We start from the raw sequence: 27989 nt of genomic DNA, 5'->3' as shown, positions 1-27989 counted from the left end.
GTTTAAGATCAGTATATGTAGGCCAGATTCTGTATATACCAAAATAATTTTTCAAGATCAGGTTCAACTGAACTGTGTTTAATTACAACGGTAATATTTGTGAAGTTATAAATGTCTTTACTGTCACTTTGGATCAATTTAATACACTCTTTTTGAGTTGATTTTAAAAAAGCATAACCTATACTGTAAGTGAAAATAAAATATTACCCAAGTATGTTTTCTCCCAATTTATGTTTAACAGAGAGATTTTTTTTCCAAAACATTTCTAAACATAATAGTTTTAATAACTAATTTCTAATAACTGATTTATTTTATCTTTGCCATGATGACAGTAAATAATATTTTGCCATATATTTTTCAAGACACTTCTATACAACTTAAAGTGACATTTAAAGGCTTAACTTAATTAGGTTACCCAGAATAGTTAGGGTAATTAGGCAAGTCATTGGAAAATTTATGGTTTGTTTGGTAGACAATCAAAACATATATTGCTTAAGGCAGCTAATAATATTACCCTTATAATGGTTTTAAAAAATGTAAAACTGCTTTTATTGTAGACAAAAAAAAAAATGCGACTTTCTTCAGAAGAAAAAAAATATTCTATAAAATATACTGTGAAAAATGCCTTGCTCTCATCATCATTTAGGAAATGTTACAAAAGGAAAAATATATGTATATAACAATGGACCTAATTTTTAATTCAACTGTATGTTTGGTTAATGTTAGAAGAATATGATAGAGACACACGGCTCTTTTTGTAAAAAATGAATTGTAACAATCTATTTCTGTATAAATCTATAGCTGGTAAACATTTGGGATGGTGCATGCTGACATTTGTGGAAAACTAATGATTTGTTCTCTCAAATACTAAATATAACTCTGACAGAGATGAAGAGAAGGATCTCAAACAGTTTATTTAGAGTGTTTGTATTGATTAAATTCTCGAGGGAAGAGCTCAGTGAAAATGTCAAAGTATGGCGCACAAAAAAAGCTGCTTTTCCCCCTCATGTTGATTTAAAGCAGTTCAGCTTTTGGAGAGTCTATGATTCCTGCATAAAACCGTCTCCAAAAGCTATGCTCAGTGGAGAATGAGGGGGAATCAACTAATAGGGACGTGTGCTTGTGAGCTTAAATAGAGGATATTGTTTTGAATGCATTAGATGGGTTTCATTCTCAAATGGTTCAAATATAAAAATAAAAATAAACAATAGTAGTTTTTTTATCTGAAAAATAAAAGTGCATAGCTTAGTTTTGAATTTATACTCTTTATTTATTTAAAATATATATATATATATTCTGAGCAAAATATGATACCAAAGACAACACCTAAAATGTTATCCAGTGTAACAATAGTTTAAATATATCATCAGTATAAATCACCTCTGAATAAGGTTGTTGTTTTATATAAAATATCTGTTTAGCTAAATGACTAAGTAAAATTATTTCACTATATATTTTAACCAATGTATTATATATGTATCCTCTTTACTGACATGGAGTGTTTTCTATGTATATCAAATCTCTTTTTTTAAATCAAATTTGATGCTGGCATCAATATTGAATGCCTCATCTTTGATATCATATAAATTTAACATGGCCTACTGAAAGGTTTGGGGACAAGGTTAGCATTTAACCAATTAAAAATATTTTAAAAACTGTAACCTTTTTCAGGGTATACTGCGGTTTACAAAATTCAAGGTTTTAAAACCACAAAAATTTTGCTATTGTTTCTACTAAATATGTAAGATTTTGTTTAGAACAACATTATCTTTAGGAGAAAACTTTTTTTTTCTTTTAAACTGTAAAGAAATCTGTTTTTTAAACTATTGAAGACAGCAGAAGTCAATGATTCATTTAAATTATTTAGCCTGCCATGTTTATGGATCCAAAAAAAGTGTTTCTCAACATAAAATATATTGTGTTCGAGGGGGGGAAAAAGTAGTTTTTTACTCAGACATTTAAAAAAGTTTTTTAGAGAAGTGATCACAATACTATGAAACCGTGATATTTTTATCCAAAGTTAACACATCGTCAGCATCTTATATCGGCCCATGCCTTATTTATATTTCTTTTTTAATAAAAAAAATAATATTATCTTTATACTTGTGTTTAAAAAGTTAAACTATCTATTTAATATATTTCATCATGTAATTTATTGCTGCAATGGCAATGATGACTTTTCAGTTGGCATTATCCCAGTCTTTACTGTCACTTGATTTTCCTAATTTGCTTATTTAAATAATAAAAATATGAAATTATTTCTTATTATTATCAGTATTGAGTATATTCAATTTATATTTTGTTGCTCTAATCATTTATTAAGATCAAGTTCAACTAAACAGCATTTAATTTAAAAAAAAGTGTGACTTAAGATCAATTTATTGCATTATAATCTTGTTGATTATAAAATACATAGGGTATGTGTCGTTAATTACACAAACATATAGCAAATTCAGTACATCAGATCTTTACTGTTACTTTTAATTAACTCAATGTGCTCTAATAAAAAAAAAAAAGCACATTAAATGCTCTGTAATAACATGATTCTGATTTGTATATTGGGTCATTAAGCCGTCTAGTGTCGCCACCTGGAGGAGACATCTGAAAATGCTTCAATAGTCATTTATTATTCTGGGTTAAAATTCAATTCATGAGACTGTCCATCATTTCGTGTGGCTTTTTTTAAGCAGATGTTGCTTCTTTTCTTAACTTCAAGTAGGCAAAAATATGTTTATGGAGCTTTACTAATGATGAAGACAAAAATTGAAAAATGAAAATTATCTATCAGTATATTCAATATTGTGGTCTCTCACACCCTCTATGATACCACATATCTGGCTGATTGATATTGTGTAGTCTGACAGTGTTGTGATCATAATCATGTTAAAGAAAAGCTTACGTTTTCTTTCTTTTATCTTAACCTTCCTGATTTGTTGAGATTAGCTCCTCTGCTCCATTATTTGAATTATCATTGAATTATATATATATATATATATAAATATATATATATATATATATATATATATATATATATATATATATATATATATATATATATATATATATATATATATATATATATATATATATATTATCCATTATCAGTCAAGTTATACTGGACATCAGAAATTTTTTATTAATAATAATATTAAGAATAAGAATAATACTTATAAAGAAACATTTCTGAAAGGTCTTGGAAAAGTCATACACATATTCTTAATTTTATTTTCTATATGATGATTTACAGTTTTATATTTGTGCATATACATTATTGTTTCTGTTCCTGGGTTTTTAACTTGTTTTAATGTGTTTTTTTTTTTTTGATATGTGTTCTTTTACCTGTTTTCCAGTTTTCTTTTATCAATCATAAAGCACTTTGTGACTGTGAAAGGTGCTATATAAATAATCCTTTACTCACTTACTAGCTTTACATATACATTAGATTAGTCAGTTCCAAAGCCATAACTACTCTCACAACAACAAAAAACACTTAAGATCTTTGTCCAAAAATTTGTATCCCCCAAATAATTTGTTGGGGGGAAAATGTTAAATAAATTTTTATTTAACAATAAAAAAAATCAAGAGAATAAAAAAAAAAACTATACTATTTTTAATATAATATTTTATATAATATTTATATATTAAATATTATATTTATAATAATCAAATATTTATTTATATATTTTGCAATAAATTGTTTGAATCTAAATGTATTCTGTTTCTATTTCTAATGGCTTTAGTTTTCTAAACGTTTATTTTAATGGATAGAACTGTTTAATAAAACTGTTTTGTTTAAATGCACCAAAAACATGTTGTCTTAACACAAATCGATTAGGTTAACCTAATTGTTTTAACAAATTTAGTAGATTGAACATAAAACAATTAAGTTGTCCCCCCCCCAAAAAAAAAAACTCAAGAATTGTGTTGAGTCACAGAAAAATAAATAAAAACACACCTTTTCAAAGGGGGATGTACTCATTTATCGTTACTGGTTTATATATACACAAGTTAAATCAAAAGCATACATTTAAATATTAAGGAAACTTATACCTTTTCTTCTCTCAATGCAGAGACTTATTAAAATGTTAGATTTGGAGTTTATGTATTTTATAAATTTGTATAATTATTTAATTAAATTGTATTTATTTACTTTTTTAGTGAAAATCCCTTCAGAGATTTTGGTTCATTGTGATATTCTGACCTATTTGGGTGCATGTTATCTTCTGATAAAAAATGCTCTCATTTCTATTTTTCGTCTGCGTCTCTCGTAAACTCAGAAAGCCACACACAGTCTCTTAGTCCTCGGCTGGTTTGGTCGAAGGCATCTGGTTATCAGTTTGAAGGCAGGCACCGAGAGGCCGGTGTGTGTGGCATTGCATGACAGGCCAGGGGTCGATAGCATTACAAGGTGTGTGTGTGTGTGTGTGTGTGTGTGTGTGTGTGTGTGTGTGTGTGTGTGTGTGTGTGTGTGTGTGTGTGTGTGTGTGTGTGTGTGTGTGTGTGTGTGTGTGTGTGTGTGTCGTGCCTCCTGGCTGCCAGTTTCCTGTGTCTGCATTTGAATCACAAAAGCAAGAGGAGCTGGCATGAAAATAGAAAAATGTTTATCTGTTAGCCTCTCGCCTCTACCTATACACACACTTCTTACTGAACTGAGAGAGACAGAAGAGGAAACCGTCAGCAGCCGAGAGCAAAAATGGGTCAGAGACCAGAACGTCCTTCAATGCATTTCTTTGCATCTTTTTATTTATGGAAGTGTGAAGCAAAGATGAGAAATAGGGTGTTAACAGGTGTGGTGATCAGCACTACTGCACGGGGATGGGTAGTCAAAGGATTACTTTCCTAGGTTACAGCCTAATAAAAAACAAATTAATGATAGATATTTGGTATTCTAGTGTTTTTCCCCTTGTTTTGGTTAATCATGGATTAATCATGGATCATACATTTAAATATAATTATATTTTTTTGCATATATTTATACAGTTTTTTTACAGTCAGATTTACAATTTGAGCTATGCAGTTGTAGCAAAATAGTAGTAAAACATTGTTATTTCTCAAACTGCATTTGATATATTAAAATGATATGGTTTTAACAAATGCATTATTGCCAATTTGCCATTATTTTAACTTAAAGGGGTGGTCCACAGTGTATTTTTAAGGCTTGGTTTGTGTTTATAAGATGCAAAGGAATGTGTGCTCATGCTTTATTTGCGAAAAATCACGTTATTTTTTTTATGTATCTTACTTTGATTATATATTGCTACTCGGCTAACATGAAAACAACGGTCATATTTCCTAGGTCCTCTGAAAGGCCCTTCCTCAAGAGGCTCTGATTGGTCAGCTAACATAATGTGCTGTGATGCATAGATCGGCTCCACATCACCAGAAATAGTCACGTCCAGTCACAGCCTTTGCTGTGTAAACTTCTTTGAGGAGTTTCAGATTATAATACAGAGAAAGAAAAACAGATATAAAAAAAATAAAACAAAAAATAAAAATAGATTAATAAAAAATAAAAATTGATTAATAAAAATAGATTAATGGTAACATTAAACAGGATAAAGATAATGACAGTGAGTTCAAAAGTAAGTCCACAAGTAAAGAGTTTCAGTTGTTGTGTGTTGAAGACAGTGGATCAGGTCTCTCTTTCTCTATCATAGCTAATTTATAGTTTTATAATCCGTTCGTTATAATATCTAATACGTGTTGTGAATTTTTTGGAACAAAGTATTCTAAATGCAAGTCTGTATGAAAATTGTTGACTATCTTCACCTTATTTCTATTTACCCCACTCTCTTTCCTGTCTTTCTGGGGGGTTTCTCTCGAGTTTTCTATTACGTATGCAAAATGCACCCCAAATCTCCACCTCTGCCTAATCCACGAGCACACAAAGACTGTTTACACTGTGTGTGCATGTTTGAATTGTGATTACACTGGAAACAGTCTGAATTTGATGTGGGTTTAAGGATTAAGGTTGTGTCCGCCTGTAGCCAAGGTGTGAAATACTGCTGCCAGGGTGTGTGTGTGTTATATTTGCTTAAACATGATATTTGTGTGGGCAGCGGGGCTGTTTTCTTTGAGGAGGAGTAGGAGGCTATGCCCATTAATAGCAGTGGATTAGAATAATAATCAATAGATACAAGAAATGTTTTAAAATCTGAGTAGAACTATTATATAAAGCAGTAATCTTTGTGTATAAACATGGTCCAACAGCAAAACCAGCAGAAGAGTTCTGCTGGGTCTTTTTGGCTTCACCTTTTGTACATTTTGAGCTCCTAGAAGCCCTGAGGCATTGATTTGAATGTGAGGGAAGACACAGACAAAAGTCATGTAAAAATGAGGTTTGATTAGTTCATATGAATAGATAAATGAGTGTTTTAAATAGGATATATTACATTAAAAATAATATATCCTATATATTTTCAGATTTCTGGACCGTACTGATGAAAAAATGTAAAAGATGAAAAATAAAGAAATCAGCAAAGTACACAGATTGAAATTATATTTTTGGGGGTATCTTAAAACAGAAAGTGCACCACAGCTTTAAAAAACATGGTGGTCCAACTCAGCCTAAACAGGCTTAATTGTATTTTTGTGCAGGATTGGGAGTGAAATTATGATCTGAATGTTAAGAGAAGCGTTGCTGCTTATGGGGCTGTTCACATATTTTATTTATTATATTTATTCATTATTTCCAATGGAGGTGTGTGGCTTTTGCACACATATTCGGAGCACATATTGCACTCACGCGCGTTTTTTTCAGGCACACCACTTAAAAAACGTGAGTCACGCAACAAGAACTGACCGATCGGTTTATGCTTTTTATGGAATATTAACAATTGGGTAGTCGAATTACCTCAGACAAATACACAACACCCAAACACTGCAGTGCTTTTGCACACTATGGATGTCAAGGTTACAGGTATACGGTTTACTTCTTGATGTCTTTTTTTTTTTTTTTTAAAGAGAAGACAAACAGGTTTGTTACAAGTTTTGCATTAAGTATTTAGTAATGTAATTAGACAAAAAATTCCAGTAGTAGTTAGTAATTTGTAATCTATTACTTTTTTAAAGCAAAGGGTCAAAAAACAGTTAATTTACCTCACGCAATGCAACACATTTCCTTCAAAAAGAAATAGTCCATTTCTCAAAAGTGAACTAAGTTGCTGGATATTGGCAGAAAGTGAAACACACTGTCGTATAAGCTGATTCAGAGCATCCTAACATGCTCAGTGGGTGACATGTCCTGTGAGTATGCTGGCCATCCAAGAACATGGATGTTTTCAGCTTCCAGGAATTATCTACATGTTTCTGCAACATAGGGTTGTGCATTATCATGCTGAAACATAAGGTGATGTTCATTGATGAATGGCACAACAATGAGCCTTAGGATCTTGTTGTGGTATCTGTGCATTCAAATATCGGTAACATGCAGCTGTTTTTATTGTCCATAACATAGGCTATAACCCCACAGCCACCACAGGGCACTTGATTCCCAACGCTGACCACTTAACCACATATCACTATACATCGCCATCTGCTCTGTAGAGTGAAAACCAGTATTCATTAAGAGAACACCTCTCTGTAGTGCCAGACAGCATTGAATGCTAGCATTTGCCCTCTCAGTTCGGTTACGAAGACAAAATCCATTCAGGTCGAGACACCGATGAGGAATACAGTCATACAGATGAACTTCCCTGAGAAGGTTTGTACAAAAATTTTTTTGTTTTGCAAACCAATTGTTACAGCAGCTGTCTGGATGGCTGGTCTTAGACAATATTGGAGGTGAAGATGCTAGATGTGGAGGTCCTGAGCTAGTGTGGTTTCACATGGTCTGCAGTTGTAAGGCTTCTTTAAAGATGGCTTACTGTATGGTAGAGAAATGAACATGCAGGGGTGGACATTCTGGTGGACGTTTCTGTCGTCAGCATGCCAATTGCACACTCCCTCAACTGTGATACAAGTACACATTTTTGAATGGATTTTTATTGTGGCCAGTCCAAGGCACACCTCTGCAAGAATCTTGAAATGCCACACCTGTGAGTTTGATAAATTATCTCAGTTTAATTTTCACCAAAAAAGATTTAGACAAATGTGTGAACAGTATTTGAGAGAAATAGACCTTTAAAGAACATATTTAGATCTTCAAATTCAGCTCACAAAAAATAAATAAATAAATAAATAAGGGCAAAACAAAGTGTTTATATTTTGAAAGTATAATAGTGAATAGAATTTATTTTGCCTAGTGTACATAACCAAAGATAAACATGATTTTTTAGCTACTTAGAAATTTGTATTTATATGTGATTAAAATTCAGAACTTTTGGGAATGCCCTATCACTGCTTTCATACTGCTAAATTATGAACTTGATGGTAATTAAAAATAGATAAATTTGGCAATATAATAAATTATAATTATAAGTTATTACTGTGGCATTTTAAGGTAAAGTTTAATCAGGCATTTGAATTATTCATTCATTCATTTTCTTTTCCCTTTATGAATGCCCTTCCAGCTGCAACCCATCTCTTGGAAACATCCATCACACTTATTTACACTCATACACTACGGGAAATTTATCCTACCTAATTCACCTGTGCCACATGTTTTTGGACTTGTGGGGAAAGCCGTAGCACCCATAGGAAACCCATGCGAACACTGGGAGGACATAAGGCTCCACACAGAAACACCAACTAACCCATTTGAACCTCGAATCAGCGACATTCTTGCTGTGAGGCGAATGTGGTACCCACTGCGCCACTGTGCAGCCGCATTTGAATTAATATAATATTTTTATGAATGACATTCAAATGATATGAATGAATGATATTCAGTGTCTCAAATGCTAATAATATTTTTGACAAAATAGAGCAACTTTAAAGTTTATATACTATAAAAATGTAGTAAGGCATGGGATGCTGTTAGATATAAACAATATTGCTCTTAAATGTAATTGTATTGTTCACATTTTTTTTTATTTTTACTTAATTTTTAATTTTTGGACTATATTATATGTGTAACTGAATGTATTGTAATTTCTTTTTTAGAATTCTACTTTGTATTAGAATTCTACGCACCAAGGGTCTGAGATTAACACAATTTTGATTCTCTGTATGTTCTGAAAATGAGGTTGAATTGACAATAAAGCTGACATTGACTTCTACAAACAAGATTCTATTTAAAATAAATCGTAAATTATTGTAGATTTTTTAAAAAAAAAATGAAATGGTGCTGCAGTGCACAGATATAGTACTTGTATCTACAATTTAAATTATGCACAAGGTCGTGTGCATGTGTGCGTGCGTGTGCGCGTGTGCATGCATGTGTGTGTGTGTGTGTGTGTGTGTGAATATGCTGTGACTCTTGGCCCTGAAACACAAACATATCAGAGTCCACCCTCTGCCCTGATAATCCTCTCAGATAGAGATGATACACACACACTAAAGAGAGGTAATTAATAGTGCCGCAGAGCAGCTCTAATGCACAGTGGATGGGAGAAAGGAGGGGTTACCCTGTTCACTTTTTTTGTCCCCCTGTCAGTCTTCTTCCTTTTTAAGCATGATTGTGATAACTAAAGCTCAAGGTCATCAGAGGGGGCACATTGATGGAGGGAGGTTCTTCCAACACACCAATTTGCATGAGATATCAGTAAGAGAGAAAAAGCGAAGAGGTAAAAAATAGATCAACGGGTAAAGGTACAGTAGAGACAGACGGGTTAAATGAATGAATAGAAATGTTTTGAGCTTGTGAGGAAAGCATAGTGTCCGGATCTCCTGTTTTTCCTAGGACAGTCGTGTTTCTTTTTTTTTTTCTTTTTTTTTGGTGCGCTGATTTAAACAAAGAATATTTTTTGTCCTTTTAAAATGTCTTCATTGGTGAACAGTAATAGTAGTGTTCTCTTGTGCAAAATTTATTTAAAAATCATATAATAGCCAATCACGTCATAGTATATTTTACCATGCAATAAAATTACCATTCAATCTCATTTCCAAATAAAGGTGCTGTATGATCTGGGATATTCAGTACTGGTGAGATTGTGGCGAGATAACACTGTTGCCTCACAGCAAGAAGGTTGTTGGTTCGAGTCTTGGATGGGTCAGTTTCTGTGTGGAGTTGGCATGTTCTCTCCGTGTCCACGTGGGTTTCCTCCGGGTGCTCCAGTTTCCTCCACAGTCCAAAGGCATGCAATATAGGTGAATTGAATAAGCTAAATTGGCTGTATTGTGTGATTGTGAGAGCGTATGGATGTTTCCCAATGCTGGGTTGCGGCTGGAAGAGCATCCTCTTGTGTAAAACAGATGCTAGATAAGTTGGTGGTTCATTCCACTGTGGCAACCCCTGATAAATAAAGGGACTAAGCCGAAGGAAAATTAATGAACGAATGAGATCAAGTCTGATATAACATAGACTTACTATTTTTTATAAGAAGATAATAGCCTAAGTTAGTATTAGAAGGTATGTTGATAGAAATTACTTGAGGTGCTTTTACACTAGCACTTTTGGTCCACACATGGGTTCATTTGATGTCAGAGTACGCTACGTTTAGATAGTGTGAACGTTGCCTTCTAAACTCTGGTGCGCACCCACGAACCGTACCCGAGTCTGCCTGAAAGAGGTGGTCTGGGCTACGGTTCTCTTCTGATATGAATGCAATCGTATCAAAATTAACGGAAGTGAACCTCCAACTGTACAACAAACTTTAATTTTCATATTGTTCATTCATGTTTATGTCTGTGTATCACCTACCTTGGCAACAAGCTGGACTGACCCAGTGCAAACAGTGTTAATGTGTACTTATCTCCACCAAAAACAACTTCTGCAGACATCGCGTGATGTTCTGAATGTTTTTAATATTTTTGTGGCAGATAGATGCAGGTGACTGTATTTTGATTATGGTAACAAAAGCAAAAGATTCAGTAAAATCAGAATGACTGTAATATGCGGATGTCTCCGTTTTACCACTTTGCTTTCGTGGCCATCACCTTGTAACAGCTGTACGCAAAACAGCAGTTTGATGACACAAGCGTACTATGGTTCAGAAGGAAAAAAAACGAACACAAACCAGCCAAGAAGGTGGCAAAGGGGGGACATTCGAACATAAGTTCGGTCCAGGCAATTGAACACTCTTATTGAATTGTATAATGACTCATGATCGCTTTAAGTGTCAGTCTCATATTCCATCATCTGATCACTGTAGAAATGAGGAACATGAGAAACAGTGAAAGCAGGGAAGTTAAAAGGGCTATCTGTAAAAATGTCCTTGTTTTATTTGCTTCTTGTTGCCAATGTGTTAAAAAATATAAATAACTACAACTTCCCAGTGGTTGTCTGTGAAAACTTGTAGTCTTGTTTTTGTTAAAGTTTGCGTGTAACAAAAGTTGTTTCAAACATTTATTTCATTTTGATCACGTATTTCCAACTGAAACCGAGTATTGACTAAGGATTGGGGTTTTATTAATGCTCTCTTCTTGTATTTCACGAACAACAAATGAATGGTTAAAGAGGCATGATTAGGCATTTCAAACTATCCTCATAAAAGGACTGCCATTCCAGAGCTGATGTAAATGTTTTGATTTTGATTTAAGATTACTAAATCAAACAGTTTATTTATTTATTTATTTTTATCAGGGGATTAACTTGTATGGATTAATTGTTCACCTTAAGACTAATTATTGTAAATTTTGATTTCATGCTGATTTAAAGACTTCAGTTGTTTTTGCAAGTAAAAAAAAATTAACATTTGAACATCTATTCCATTTCATAACACAGTAAATGAATTGTTATACTATGTTCAAGATAATACCAAAAGAGCCTTCCTAATGTAATATCAGTGTGTCAGGCAAAGAAAGGGGATTCATTTTAAACCTTGTCTTAAGTAGCCTGATATCTTTTCACCTTATTCTTCATGTATGAGCAGGTGCAGCTCTTTAAACCTTCTTGGCATGAAACTTACGGTCTCATTCACTTCCATTAATTTTTAGGCATTAAAATCAGCTCGTCATGTTGCTTGATGTTGCAAACCAATGTTTTCTTATTATATTATTCTACTTTGTCTGTATAATCATGCAAACACTTGTTTGTAAAGGAAGTAGTTTGACCATTTTCTGCCGTTTATTATTCCTAGTAATTTCTTCCTTAGGCAACTGAATCGGAAGTTCTAAATTGCATTGAACAATAAGGTCAATAGTCTGAGGTTGTAAATATATTTAATTATCAAACTACCATAAACATTTTAAAAAAAGGGGACAATTATGCAAATGCAGTAGCTCCTTCAGTGGAAGACAAATAATGAATTGTAATGTTTTTCTGAGGAAAATATGAGTGGTTTGTGAAGTTGCTGCCGTTTGTGATTGTAAGTGGTCACAATAAGTGGTTGTCAGCGGTTTTTAGCCCATTGATGTGAAGTTGTAAGTGGGATTTGGAATGGAGAACCGGATCTTCTCTTAATTGTTTTTCCACATCTGCATTCTTCCATCGATGTGGATGGAACATCATACTAAAATACTCAGACAGTGTTTCCTTAGTCTACATGGAAAAGAATTAAGGGTGCACATTCTCTGTGCAAACTACAAAAACATGCTGAAAGACTTACTGTGCTTTCACACCGAAGGTAACGAGTGTGTCAATGTCGTCGGAAGTCATTCATTTTCCATGGGAACCAGTGGCGAGGAGCGGCACGGCATGTCTTCGTCATTGTAGGCATTGAGGAGAGTTGAAATCAAGCCAACTTTATGGTAATGAGCCATGATGTGGTTCGGCAGCAAGCAATCAGTATGTAGAAGTCTTGAGAGGATTCCAGAGAACACAGTCATGTGAACTTCTGACCACAGTTGTTCCTAAGGGTTTGATTATTGCGGTTGCCCGATCTATAATTATTTATAGTGTTTCTTACAGGGACATGCATTAAAAAAAGTTAGTGATGAGTTGACATGCATTAATGTTATATATACATTTTTTTTCTTTTTAAATAAAGCATCTCATGGCAACTATAGTATAACGACAACACGAAGCAGTATTGCTGCTTCTGAATATTTCAGATATATGCACACATTGGATAAGTGAAACAAAGCCACCCCACACGCAACAACTTGATCTTCCATAATTAAATGAATTAGATAAAAAGCATGCAACATTTTCTCGCTAGAGAGCCGTTTTTATTTGGGAACGTAACTGATTTGCTGATATGCTGCAATGGCTCCCTTAAATACAAGATCAATGTATAGGATTTTGACGTTCTCGCCAGCGGCACAGTAAGGCAGACAGAGTTGTCGCCAAAGCAAACTTTGACGCTCTCGCCGTCTTTGGTGTGAAAGGACAGTAAGTGTAAAATTACACAAAGACAAGAAGTATGTATCTTGTTTTTGGGTTTCCTTCAACCAGCATAGTCTAAATTGAAAACAAATTACTCATATGAGCGCATTCTTGTCAGTGATTCATTCACAAAGATTCTGGATCTCAACAAAGATCTGTTTAAACCAGCCTAATGACTCATTCAGTAAATTAGGCTTAGTAGATCTTGAGTCACTGTGCCACGTTATTCATTTTATCATGCTGAACTCGAAATGTTTGTGAACTGGGCACTTCAAAGTAAACAGCAATTTATTAAGTCTAATTATTGAGATGTTGTTCATGTTCAGATGCGAGTCTCTAAAAACTTTCATTCTTACCAATGTTGCATTTACTTGATTTAAAAATACAGTTAATCTTGTCAAACTGTAAATTGTTTCATTAGAGTTAATAAGAGCCAGGGTCTCTAATTTCTGGAGAGGCCACTTTATGATATTTAATGTCTCAAGCTCCATCTTCAGTGACTGGAATTTGTTTTTTAATGCAGTCTCATGGAAATGTGTAAAAAAAATTTTACTTACTGTATTAACTAATTCATTTAAAAGGAGAAATATTTCAGAATTGCGCAACCAAACTATGAATCCCTACAATAAAACAAACAAACAGGAAAGTGCGAACAAGTGGGATAATGGCGTCTGCTGTGTCAGAAGCATTAATAGAAAAAATAACCCTAACCCTAACCCATAAAAGAAAAACAGCATGTCTGTAATATTAAAATATTTTAGTTTAAAGTCACAGACACAAAGAAAACCAGGTAATTTGTAATAGGTGCGATTTTAGAGTTGTTTGCAGCTATTAAATCATATGAAAAAACATCACAAAGGCTTTTAGATAGAAATTGTCAAGACGATCCGCTGCAGTTCAAACAGAGCATCAGAATGGGGAAGAAAAGTGATTTAAATGACTTTGAACATGGCATGGTTGTTTGTGTCAGACAGGCTGGTCTGAGTATTTCAGAAACTGCTGATGTACTGGGATTTTCACGCACAACCATCTCTAGTGTTTAGAGAGAAAGGTCCGAAAAAGAAAATATCCAGTGAGCGGCAGTTCTGTGACTGCAGATGCCTTGTTGATGTCAAAAGAGAATTGCCAGACTGGTTCGAGCTGACAGAAAGGCAACAGTAACTCAAATAACCACTCGTAACAACCGAGATATGCAGAAGAGCCTCTTCTACAAAATTTCTTCAAAACTTCTACAATTTCTTCCTCAAAACACACAGCCCTGACCTCCATCAACCAATTGAAAAAGTAACAATTCCTCCCCAACAAGCCAAACCTTTTGAGATGTCAGTTGTGTTTGCAGAACAAGCTACACTGAAGTTTAGAGATGTGTTTAAGTCATTAACCAACAAGCATTAGCACAAGCAGTAGTGATGTTTGAGGAGAAGCAAACACAGAGCTAAAGGCCAGTGGAAGGCAAACGGTGCTTGGGTTAAAGAGAGAGTGAGCAAGTAACACAGAGAGAGAGAGAGTGGGATGGGTGGGTGTCTGGAGGGGTAACCGGTGGTGTCTTTGTGATGGAGATGGAGCAGTCTCCAGCGCTGAGCTGATAATGACCAACGCTTCTAATAGCATTCACCCCTCCACCCTTTTAACCACTCAAGCGTAAAACGGACAGAAAGAAAGAGAGAGAGAGTGTGCGGAACAGAGGAAGATATGTTTAAAATATGACGTGGTGGGATCGCGTGTGTCCCAGCTTATTGAAAATGCACGTATATGAGTGTGCGTATGTTTTGACGCCCCCTTGAGGAGACATTAAAAGACAATATGTGTGTAGTTTTCGGGCACGCACACACATGCACACAAACATGCTCGCACCAGTCGGCTTACCCTCTTTATCGTGCTGTATTTACGGAGGGCGATGGAGCGTGAAACGCCTTTGGGCTCCCCGGGACCAGATGGAGAAACGCGCGCACACATACACACACTCCAAAGGCGGTCTTATCACCAGCGCATTACTGGGATTTATTGATACCCTCGGTAATCACTCCCTTATATCACCTCAAAGAAAAGAAAAATATACAGATTATATGAATGTCTGCGAGAAAGAGTGGGAGGAGGAGACAGAGTGGATGATGGGAGAAAGAGAGACTGAATGGGGTCATCATTCACTAGCGAGATGGGAAATGTAAGTGAGGTTTATAATAACAGGACTGAGTGAAAGGAATTGAGTGAAGTCAAGTAATATAACGCAGGTAGTCGGCTGCCCCCAACACACGCGCACACAAAGAGCCCGCTGTAGGGCCGAGGTGCATTCACACACTCAAAATGAGCGGACTTGTGTTCTAGTGTGTGTTTAGAGAGTGTTTTTGGTAGTGGTTCTGCTCGAATTCATGTCACCTTAATTGATGGTTTCTTCACCCGACTGCTTTAGTGTGTCACACAGTAGATGCTTTTACTGTAAATGGACATCAGCCTTTGCTATTAGGAGTGTAGAAACACGCTACGGAATGTTTGTTTAACAGAATGTCAGTGCTTCTGTTTCTACTTTTTCAATACCAAACGTTTCTCAAAACTAGGGCCGGGGGATTTGATCAAAAGCGATTTTTATGTACGTGTTTTAAAGTTAAGGCTGTTGTGTAAACTGTAGTAATTGTCCAGCAATTTGACTGAAGAATCTGTGTATTTGTTTCTCTGTAGACCACTGCAGGACCCATCCGCAAGTCTGCTGATCCAAAGGCCTGCCAGAAACGTGCCTATTGTTATAACTGCTCCAGGAAAGGACACTTTGGCCATGTAAGTGAATCTGCTTCATTCATGGGTGTCACATTAGGAGTGCTAGTCGCTTGCTTTCTGAATTTAAAAAAAAAAGAATGAATAACTGCAACAACCATGCAGGTAAACATTTTAGATATGACATTTAATAATAACCAGTCAGCTCACAGTTTGTAACTCTTTTATAATATGTATAGTATTTGAATAATATGGTTGAGTTAATCATTTTATACAAAAAGAATATGTAAAACTTCACTCTAATTTCATACAAATGAGAAATGAATCAAATGTATATGAATTTGCTACTATTCGCTCAAACGTTACATGGTTTTCCTGTGAGATTTAGTCAAAACTGAAAATAAAGTTTTTAAATGTTCTAAATGATTTACAAAACCTCCCTTTTCACAGAGCATATAAAAAATAGTAAATAAGGCATAGGTAAAAAAATAAATAAAATCTAAACTACAGTATACACTTACGGCCACTTTAATAGGTACAACTGCCTAACTGCTCGTTGACAGAAATTTATACTCAGCCAATCACATGGCAGCAACTCAATGCATTTAAGCATGAAGACATGGTCAAGACTATCTGCTGCAGATCAAACTGACTTTGAACGTGGTATGGTTGTTGCAGCTAGACGAGCTGGTCTGACTATTTCAGAGCCTGCTGATCTACTGGGATTTTCACACACAACCATCTCTAGGGTTTAGAGAGAATGGTCCGAAAAAGAGAAAATATCCAGTGAGTGGCAGTTCTGTGGGCACAAATGCCCTTTTGATATCAGAGGAGAATGGCCAGTCTGGTTTGAGCTGACAGAAAGGCAACAGTAACTCAAATAAACACTCGTAACAACCGAGGTATGCAGAAGAGCATCTCTGAATGCATAACACGTCAAATCTTGAGGTGGATGGGCTACAGCAGCAGAAGACCACACCTGGTGCCACTCCTGTCATCTAAAAACAGGAAACTGAGGCTACAATTTAGACTGGCTCACCAAAATTGGCCAGTATAAGATTGGAAAAATGTTGCCTGGTCTGATGAGTCTCGATTTCTGCTGCGGCATTCAGATGGTAGGCTCAGAATTTGGTGTCAACAACATGAAAGCATGAATCCATCCTGTCTTGTATCATTGGTTCAGGCCGGTGGTGGTGGTGTAATGGTGTGGGGTATTTTGGCACACTTTAAGCCCATTAGTACCAATTGAGCATTGTGTCAACGCCACAGCCTACCTGAGTATTGTTGATGACCATGTCCATCCCTTTATGACCACAGTGTAGTGTACCCATCTTCTGATGGCTACTTCTAACAGGATAATACACCATGTCATAAATCTCAGACTGGTTTCTTAAACTAGACAATGAGTTCACTGTACTCAAATGGCCTCCACAGTCACCAGAGCTCAATTCAAAAAATCATCTTTGGGATGTGGTGGAACGGGAGATTCACATCATTGATGTGCAAATCTGGAGCAACTGCGTGATGCTATCGAAAATCTCTGAGGAATATTTTCACTACCTTGTTGAATCCATGCCATGAAGGATTAAGGCGGTTCTAAAGGAAAAAGGGGATCCAACTTGGTACTAGTAAGTGTACCTAATAAAGTGGCCTGTGAGTGTATTCACAAGTAATTAAAACATTGGTGTCAATAATTTATTTATTTATTTTTTAATGAAATGTATATTTAGTGACATAATAGTATGTTATCAAGAAAAAATACACTTTTTTTATTCTATAAAATGTTTTTATTCGCCAAATGTATCACTCTTTTCAGAAAAAATATTAATTGCATAACTCTTTGTTAATATTTTTGGAGCACTACATTCACATATTAAAAGGATTCGAGTAACAATGATAATAATAATCAATGAATAAGCTGCCATCATATGCATAAATTGCATTTCAAATTATATTAATTCCAGTAAAATTATATTAATTCAGTTTAAAGTTATATTAATTCCAATATTCATGTGACCTCATTAATCCCCATGATCTGAAATCATAAAGTATTTGTGTGTTTTCTGCAGCAATGCTCTCAGAGAAGGATGTACAATTGGTCCTATCCATCCTTGCCAGTTATCACCTATTATGACACAGTGAATGACATCAAATGCCGGGATTTCCGTCTGAAAAAGAAGGCCAGAGGTTTGTTAGATTCTGATCATTTCAGTTAAATAAACATTGTTGAGAGCTAAAGACTTAATGATGCGTTTCTTACAGAAATGCAGGACGCCGGACTGATTTCTCCTGATGGAGGCGTTGTAACATTTACCCCTCAACCACCCAGAAAGAAACAAAAAGTCAGCCACAGTCCACATCCGTACTCAAACAACACAAACAACCACCACACACCGAAGAAACGCATCGCACACACACCCAAACACAATCCACAAACAAACCAACAAAACACACACTGGAGGGTCAAGCAGAACTCCAAAAAACCAGGACCCCACGGCAAAAACACCCCTCAAAGCAAAGAGTTCAAATCTCAAAATAAAGAAGCCAAGAACAAGAAAAGGAAAAAGAAAAAGGCTGCAGTTATAGATGAAGATGCCGACTTTCCCAGAGGTTCCAAAAAGAGCCCTCACAAGGCAGGTTTTCATTCGTCAACTCAAAAAGCCAATGTGAAGCCAGTGAAGCTGTTTGGAGTGGAGAAGAACCACATGAAGAAAAAAGACAAGTCGAAAAAGAAGGAGAGGATACAGAGAAAGAGACAACAAAAAGCGGCTAAAGATTCTGCCGCGTATCCCACTGATGAAAACCTCTTCCAGATTAAACAAAGAAAGGTAAAAAGAAGTAAATGAAATTGATCACACTTGTGTGATATCAGGTGATTCTCAAAGTTGGTTTTGCCCTTTTTCCATCCGATTAGTTTCATAGACTGTATTTTATTAGCTTTATTTGGGTCATTCTTTAAAGAAAAGTGAAAATAAAGCACATCAGACTGTCTTGCCCAAATACAGTAAAAGTGCTGTTCACTATTGTAGGATCACACCAGATTTTAGAGGATTTGAAGAAATAACACACACACACACACACACACATAGATAATTAATTAAAAAACAAATACAAATGGAAATTGTGGATTGACTGTGTCAGTGGACTAATTGGAATAATTGCTCATTGCTTGGCTGCGTTATACAAAGCTGTTCTTATATTACAATGATATTATTAAGCCTAAAGGAATAGTTCACCTAAAAACTCAAATTTGCTGTTGGATTAATCACCTTCAGGACATCCAAGATGCAGGACTTGTTTTTGCCACAAACTAAATTTAAAGAAGTCTTTAAATTTCAGTCTCAGTTACTACTGGCACTTCTAAACAAAGTCAAAAACACTTTTAGGCAAAGCAAAAGTAATACCTGTATCTTCAAATTATATATTATGAAGTGAAACCATCAGTTTGGTGATGAAACTAAATATTATTTTCAACATTAAATGGTTAGTTCAGCTAAAAATTTAAATTCTGTTATTAATTGTTCATCTTTATGTCTTCAGAACACAAGTTAAGGTATTTTAGATGAAATCCGAGAGCTCTCTCGTCCTCCATAGACAGCAATGGTTCAAAGTCTAGAAAAGGAACCAAAAACAGTGTCAAAGCATCCCATGTGACTTCAGTAGTGCATCTGTAATCATATGAAAACCAAGAACACTTTTATGAGCCAATTTATTTTTTATTTTTTAAATTATTAGTTTGGTGTTGTCTTCTGCGTCAGATTAGTATGTTCATTTACAGTCAATGCAATGCATATACGCGGCTGCTCACTCTAATGGCAATATGTTGTATTGCCCATAGTAAATGCGCACTGTAACCTGTCACAGAAGAAATGGCAAAATGTCAAAGGGCAAAGTTTTTTTTTTTTGGTGTGCAAAATGTGATCTTTACATGAATAATAATTATACAAATTAAGTCACATAAAATGTTTTTAAAATAGTTTTTGTTCCCTTTTTGGTGCCTCTTAGGACCGTTTCCATCTATGGAAGATGAGAGGGCTCTCAGATTTACCTTGTACCTAATTTGTGTTCTGAAGATGAATAAATGTCTCAGGGGCTTGGAACGACATGAGCGTGAGGAATTGATAGCCGAGTTTTTATTTTTGGGCAAACTAATTTTTTAAACTCTTAAGTCTTCGGTATAATGACATGTGCCGATGCAAACTAGAACAGTTTCAATTTATGAGACCTTAATGTATCGTCAAAAACCTTGGATTTTAAATTAGTTTCAGCTACAGTATATATGTGCTGTTAACCGTTTACTTGCAGTAATAGTTTCAGCTACAAATCTTATCAGCAACAACAACAAAAGGTTTTCTACATATTTGATTGCCCAGTGGTGTGTAAATTGACAGCAAAATCATTTCTTGGATGAATAGTTTCAAAAACTCAATTTGTTAAGCAAAGCTTCGGGTATTTTATAAGCAGGTCTCCTGCTTGTACATGAGTGTATAAAGTTTTTTTTATTTTATGTACATGCTGTAACATCATGATTAAATTCAAGTCTGTGTGTTTTGACATCTTGTTGAGGTCTTTTTTGTTAGCATGTTTTTTTGTGTGAATGTTCAATTTGCTTATTATAGCTCGACAGTACTCTGCATAAGTACACCCCTCACAAATCGATCTTTTAAATTCATATTTGTAATGGGAAGCTATTCAATATTATGTTTGTGCATATACATTAGATTAGTCAGTACTGAAGCCAAATCTGGTGCTTATTTTACAAAATGACTTATAACAGTCCAAAAACTAGTACACCCAAATTTATATGATATAGAAATATAATAAATACAAATTAAAAAAAGGGGAAAAATCAGGATATGCAAAAAAAAAAAAAAAATTGTGTTGGTTATAATAGTTTTTGCAATACTTTGCTTTAATTTAATTGTATTATCTTTCAATTTCTAATTATGTTTGGTGACTAAAATAATATTTTAATAAATGTATCTGCTAATAAATCTGTTTTGTTAAAATGCACCAAAATACATTCACTAAGGAATGGATAAAAGTATTCATTTTTAAAATGGGGTGTGCTTAATAATGCTGAGCACTGTATGTAAAAATGATTGGTTTCCAAAACGTATTAATGCAATGATGGTGCCATTGAAGCATTCCTTTAGTTTAGCAACCATTTGTTTTAAGTGATTGAATCATTTACTCAACGAATTTGTTCTACAACATTGTTTCATGGATTAAACCCATATAGTCTGAAATTATTTTATCAAATTGAATGTATCAAAAAAATATATATATATAAAAATTCAATGAATTAACCTGTAGCATATGCATCCACTTGTCCATCTGCATTTTAAGATATTCCTTAAAAAATACTGGTCACAATGTTCGATAAGGTTCTATTCTGGTTAGTTGATGTAAATCAAAGTTACAAATTGCCTTTAGATTAAGTTGGTTTCATAACTAAATCTAAAAAATTACTCTCAGACGTAAATACTTCTGTGATTATTATCAAGTTTGACATAACCAAAAATGTTGTCTTTTAGGAATAAGGTTGTTTGGATATTTGAATTGAATAGGGTATATGCACACAGACTTTTAATTTCATTTAGCCAACCCCAGTGGCTTCTAATTCTCATCCCATATAAAATCGCGCATATAAGATATGCTTTCCCTAAATAAAACAGCAATCTTTACTGCCTGGCTGAGATACGATATAAATTGGGTATCAGACCAAACAGGAAGCACTGTATTAAATTATATTTTTCCGAAACATGTATTTAAAATATGGACATTAATTTTACCCCAGTATTTTCGATTGAATTTCTGCGCTAGCCTGCTGCCAATGACAGTGTCTGTGTTTAAAAGGATGCCTAAGTCTATTGAGCTTTCCCTGGAAGTTCATCATTGACTGAAAAACACTAACTGTGCATACAGTTCATTGCAGTTCTAACTAACCGTGGATTCCGGATTTACTTTATTTAGGACTGTTGTTATTGGTCATTTAAAAATCAATCAACAACTCCCAATGTTCCATCTACAATTTAACAATTTAAGCTTAAACTTTTCTGTTTATTGAACTTGGTGGAGATTGTTGGAGATGCTCAAATGCTTCCTGTTGAACTGAAATCTCTCTTTCAGACAGAAACATGTTTCACCTTTTTCCCTCTTTCCCGTGATTATCTTCTCGAGCACCAGGTGTTTTGTTTAGGGCTGTTCGGCTTGAAAGTAATGACAGGCAGAAAACAGCTGGTTAGCGGTTAAACCATTGCCTTCTCTCTCGAAATTTTTCACTTTTTAAGATCCCACATTCCTTTTTATCCCATATCATTCCTCCTTTCACTTTCACAGGCTTCTTTCGTTATTTGAGCTTCAGAAGACTCCAGATTTATTCAATTGTTCTGTGAATGCGTGTAATGTTGTTCTGCTCCACAGGAGTGTGTGTGTGTTTATGTGAAAGTGTGTGCCATCAGGCTTTTATTGACCAAAACGTTTTTCAACAGTAAAAGGAGAGATGATTTCTCAAGCCAAATATAAATCCAACACCAAGCATGGCAGTCCGGCCCACGTGCAGAAAGGAAAAGATTATTTTTGTGTGTGTTTTCTGAAGGTTTGCAGACAGTATGTTAACTCAAGGATCCCCCAGGGCTTGGCTCAGATGTGTAAGAGAGATACAGCTTCGTTTTGAGTGAACAAACATACAGTCACTGTTGGAAAAGAGAAGATCAGTCGCTCGGTTTACTCTGACTAATACATTAGTAATGATTAATCATGCTTTTACTGGCAAAGCCGGTTTCAACACATTCCCAATAGTGTGTCACAGCATTGACTCAATGTACAGATTTCAAAACATTCAGTTATTTAAGTGGGATTATTTAACCATATTGACATGTTTTCATTTCAAACTGTATTTATCCTTGAAAACTCATTTTAAGCTAGTCAGAAACTACATTTCATGCAGATCTGAGTCTTGCTTCCACCACTGTGGTCCATTTCAGTATGTAATGTCTTTTTTTCATTAGTCCAGTTTTCAGTTTGGTCTGATTGGGACTTAATAAAAGCTATATATGTGTAATGCACACAGGCTAAAAGGCATATAAATGTATCTATAAATATATCTTTAAACCCATGACATTTAATAATGAATTATGGGGAGAGTTCGTGGTTAAAATAGATGTGAATGAGTTTTTACAGTGCTTTTTATGGTCCCTGCATATGTGCTGATTGCTTGCCAGAAAATGTCACTCAGTGCTGAGTATGGCCACGTTTATGGAAACCCTGACAGACATGGAGTATGAGCTTTTTTTGTTAAATCAAATATGTCATTTTGGTTTTGAACTAAAAATGTAAGTGAGCCTCATATTTCTTTAAGATTGCTTTTAATGTGCTTAAATGTGTGTGTACAAAGTACAAACACATATGTACAGTTGAAGTCAAAAAATATTAGTCCTCCTGTGTTCTCCACTGATAAATAAATTGGGAAATATTCAAAAAGAGCAAAGAGTTTTTTACAGTATTTAAGATAATATTTTTTCTTCTGGAGAAAGTTTTATTTTATGGAATAAAAGCAGTTTTATATTTTTTTAAACCATTTTAAGGTAATTTATTAGCCCCTTAAGCAATACGCTGTTTATATTTTCCGATGGTCTACAAAACAAACCATCTTTATTGACCTTATTCTTCAATGCGGAAGTATGCTCATTTTTGCGATTATTTTAGAACTTCCGACTGAAATGACTAGAAATAATACACAGAAAACGGTCAAACTACTTGCTTTAAAATCAAGCGTTTGCATTATTATACAAACAAAGCAGAATAATATAATCAAAAAAAAAATGTCAGTTTGCAACATCAAATAGCATAACGAGCTGTTTTTAGCGTCTAAAAATGAATGGGAGTGAATAAGACCAGTATTGCCAGATGTAGCAGACTGATTCCAGCCCCAAAACTATCCGAAACCCGCCATTGGGGTTGGGTGGGGTGGGAGTGGTGTTGGTTGTGATGGTCGTGAAAATCAAAAATGCCAAACCGCCCAAAATTTCTATACCCACCTAGAAAATTTAAACCCATACAATCGGTAAAGTCTAGATCGGACACGCAGCCAGCCAGAAGTGTGATATGCACATCAATATAGCAGCATTTTTTATGACACTGTATAACAAAAATTCATACTTTTACAGTACTATGACTGTTAGGGTTGGGGTGGGGTAGGCGTTAAAAAATATAATTTGTTGGGTAATTTAATAGATAACAAATAATACTCTGTACAACTACTGTTTCTACATTACTGTGACGTTTGGGTTTAGGCTTTGGGTGGGGGTAGATGTTATTAAAATACAGTAAATTTATTAAATATTATAAATAATTCTAATATATTGTGGGGCTAATAATTCTGACTTTAATATAGTGCGGTTTAAAAGTTTGTTTGTAAACTCCTTCCTAAATCAAGTGAACAATTTTACCAAAATAAGAGAGATCATACTGTGTACATATCATACATCATTCTGTGTAAGATATTGTACATCAAATATGTTTCATTGTATTTAATTCTCAAAAAGTAAAGAGAAGCTGGATCTCAAAATGATGCAGTCACTGCTAGAAAGGGTTCTAATATGTAAAAGATGCTAAAGAAAACTGAAGAATCTGTATGGCATTTGCTTTGCGCAAATTACAAAAAAAAAAATGTTAGTTAATATCTAAAATCACTAATTATCCAACAATAAACTCACCGACCACTTTATTAAGTACCGTACACCTTAGTATCTGGTTGGACTCCTATTTGTTTTGAACTGCCCTAATCTTTTGGGGATTCAACAAGGTACTGGAAATAGTTCTCAGAGATTTTGGCCCATATTGACATGATAGCATCACGCAGTTGCTGCAGATTTGTCGGCTGCAAATCCATAATGCAAATCTTCTGTTCCCCCACATCCCAAATGTGCTCTATTGGTCTTCTGCTGCTGTAGCCCATCCGCCTCAAGGTTGGACGTATTCAGAGATGCTATTATGCTATTATGACCTCTGACATAAACAAGTCATTTGCACCCACAGAACTGCCACTCACTGGATATTTTCTCTTTTTCGGACCATACTTTGTAAACCCTAGAGATGGTTGTGTGTGAAAATTCCAGCAGATCAGTAGTTCCTGAAATATTCAGACCAGCCCATCTGGACAACAACCATGCCATGTTCAAAGTCATTTAAATCACCTTTCTTTCCCATTCTGCTTGAACTGCAGCAGATCGTCTTGACCATGTCTACATGCCTAAATGCATTGAGTTGCTTCCATGTGATTGGCTGATTAGAAATTTGCGTGAAGTAGCGGTTGGAAAGGTGTACCTAATAAAGTATGTTAGTCAGTAAAGTATCCTTTTTGCATGTAACTCAGTTGGTTAAGTCCACTTAAAATAACTGACAAAAATAATGTCCTTTGAAATAATCGAAATGATTTGGCAAAGTTATTCATTTGTTTGGAATAGAAAAAGCACAAATGTTTGCTTGGAATGGAAGTCTTAAATCACACTGATCATGTCAATATTTGATGTTTTTACTCCCTTGGTTTTTAATAACCCTAGTAAAGTGAGATGTTTAGTCAAGTCTGTGTGTGATCTGCGCTGCATGAGGCTGTATTTTTTTGGGATGTGTTTTTATTAGCCTGTTTCAGCACAAGTTCTTGAACTTGTACTGTATGATGTGCTAATACAAAAAAAAAATAAATAAAATTCTGACACACAGTTGAAGTCAGAATTTTTAGCCCCCTTTGATTTTTTTTTGTCTTTTTAAAATATTTATCAAATTATGTTTAACAGAGCAAGAAAATTTTCACAGTATGCCTGATAAATATATATATATATATATATATATATATATATATATATATATATATATATATATATATATATATATATTTTTTTTTTTTTTTTTTTTTTTTTTTTTTTTTGGAGAAAGTCTTATTTGTTTTATTTCGGCTATAATAAAAGCAGTATTTAATTTAAAAAAAAAAATCGATAGTCTAAAGAACAAACCATCGTTATGCAATAACTTGCCTAATTACTCTAACCTGCCTAGTTAACCTAATTAACCTAGTTAAGCCTTTAAAAGTCCACTTAAGCTGTATAGAAGTGTCTTAAAATATCTAGTCAAATATTATTTACTGTCATCATGGCAAAGATAAAATAAATCAGTTATTAGAGATGAGTTATTAAAACTATTATGCTTAGAAATGTGTTGAAAAATCTCTGTTAAACAGAAATTGGGGGGGGGGGGGTAAACGGGGGGCTAATAATTCAGGGGGGTTAATAATTCTGACTTCAACTATATATATTTAACCATTAAATACAACTTTATTTTTAATTAATTTTTTATTTGGTATTTTGGGGTTGGCTCCTATTTGCTGGGGAGCATAAAGATTATACTGTGGAGCAATGGAATAAAGTCATGTGGTCTGATGAGTTCAGATTAACCCAGTTTCAGAATGGTGGGCACATAAGGGTAATAAGAGAGGCAATTGAAGTGATGTGCCCATCTGAGAGATGCTTCTCTTGGTCAGGTTTAGGTTCAGCAAAGATATGTGCCCAAAGAATGAGGTCACCTGACTACCAAAATATACTGAATGACCAGGTTATTCCATCAATGAACACCTGTTTATTATTTGCAGTACTTACTATTTACAGTAGTCACCTTTGTCTGATCTAGATCATAATAATAGTATATGGGATCTACTTTAATATTTTACTTAATGTAATGCAAATCAAATCAAATCACTTTTATTGTCACATCATCAGCAGCACGTGTGCTATGATGAGCGAAAAGCTTAGGTGCTGGCTCCAGACAGTACAAAATACAGACAGTACAAATACAACAACAGTGCAAAATACAGACAGTGCAAAATGCAACAGCATACTCCCAACAAAAACTGGACAATGTAAAATTGGCAGTGTTGACAGTGTTTCATTGATCATTGATTGATTCTTTAGAATGAGAAGACATTTTGGAATATTGTTGAATTAGCTATTTGAACAAACAAAAAACAATGAACATGATAAATAAATATAAAATAATAAAAATGAACAAGTTTCAAAAAACACAACACAGCAAAGCTTTAGGTGATGCAAAAAAGAATAATCTACCAACATTTTTGATTCCAAAATAAGCACACAATTTAAAAAGCACTAAAATATTGTAAAATATTCTAGTCCTAGTAAAAGTCCATTATTAAAATATATAGTAGACACTTTACGGTTTTTGTAAATTACCATGCATATAACCAAGGCCGGAGTGGGACTCCTTTTTAGCCCTGGAGTTTCAAGCCTTAGACCGGCCCACTTCAGTTCACGACTGACTATATTAAAACAACGTAATTTTCAATTGAGTACTTCACAGTGAAGATTTATTTGAACAGTTAATACAATGTATTGTTTAACAGTATCAGATTCTATTTTCTGTAAGAGTTAGTGCTCATAAATATCCTTGAAATAAAAAAAATATATATTAAGCTACATGTATAAAAGAAAGATTAAAACCAAATGTAATGAATTTTCTATTGACACTATCATGTCTTTTTCAAAGAAACAGCTGCTTTTTAACTTCAAATATTTTTCATAAATATGAGAACAAACAAAAAACGGACAGGCCTACCGGGAATACTCCCAGTCCTCCCGATTAGCCAATTCTGGCCTGTATTTAACTGTAATAGGGACTGTATTGTTATGTAGGACAGTTGTGCAGTACGTTACTATGTTTTAGTTTAGTTCCAATATGGAAATTACTGTACATTTTATAGTAAAGTTATACAGTATAGTAAATAAATGATAAATGGTGCTGTAACTGTAAATACAATAATCTTTGCTGTAATTAATTTACAATACATGACTGGCGAACTTCTGCCAGTAAATTATGTTCATTCTGCAGGAAATTGTTAACAGTGTAGTCTTTGATAATTCAGAGTATTTTTTTTTTTTTTAAAGACTCTGTTCTCTTTTGA

General features: G+C 34.4%; 1 protein-coding gene across 2 annotated transcripts in view; it reads left to right on the top strand.

The window, feature by feature from the left end:
* The window catches only part of zcchc7 (zinc finger, CCHC domain containing 7), a 107211-nt gene extending 86640 nt beyond the window's left edge, over positions 1-20571 (top strand). The window contains 3 exon segments of one of the 2 annotated variants that reach the window (NM_001301358.3): positions 15983-16078; positions 18085-18202; positions 18278-20571. In NM_001301358.3, the coding sequence (NP_001288287.2) occupies positions 15983-16078; positions 18085-18202; positions 18278-18861 (798 nt within the window). In that variant the 3' untranslated portion in view covers positions 18862-20571. 2 annotated transcript variants of the gene reach the window in all.
* Positions 20572-27989: the final 7418 nt, after the last annotated feature.

This window comes from Danio rerio, chromosome 1 (assembly GCF_049306965.1).
Source record: "Danio rerio strain Tuebingen ecotype United States chromosome 1, GRCz12tu, whole genome shotgun sequence".
NCBI lineage: Eukaryota > Metazoa > Chordata > Actinopteri > Cypriniformes > Danionidae > Danio > Danio rerio.
The sequence above is the reverse complement of the archived record's forward strand: the minus strand, read 5'-3'. Positions and strand labels throughout refer to the sequence as shown.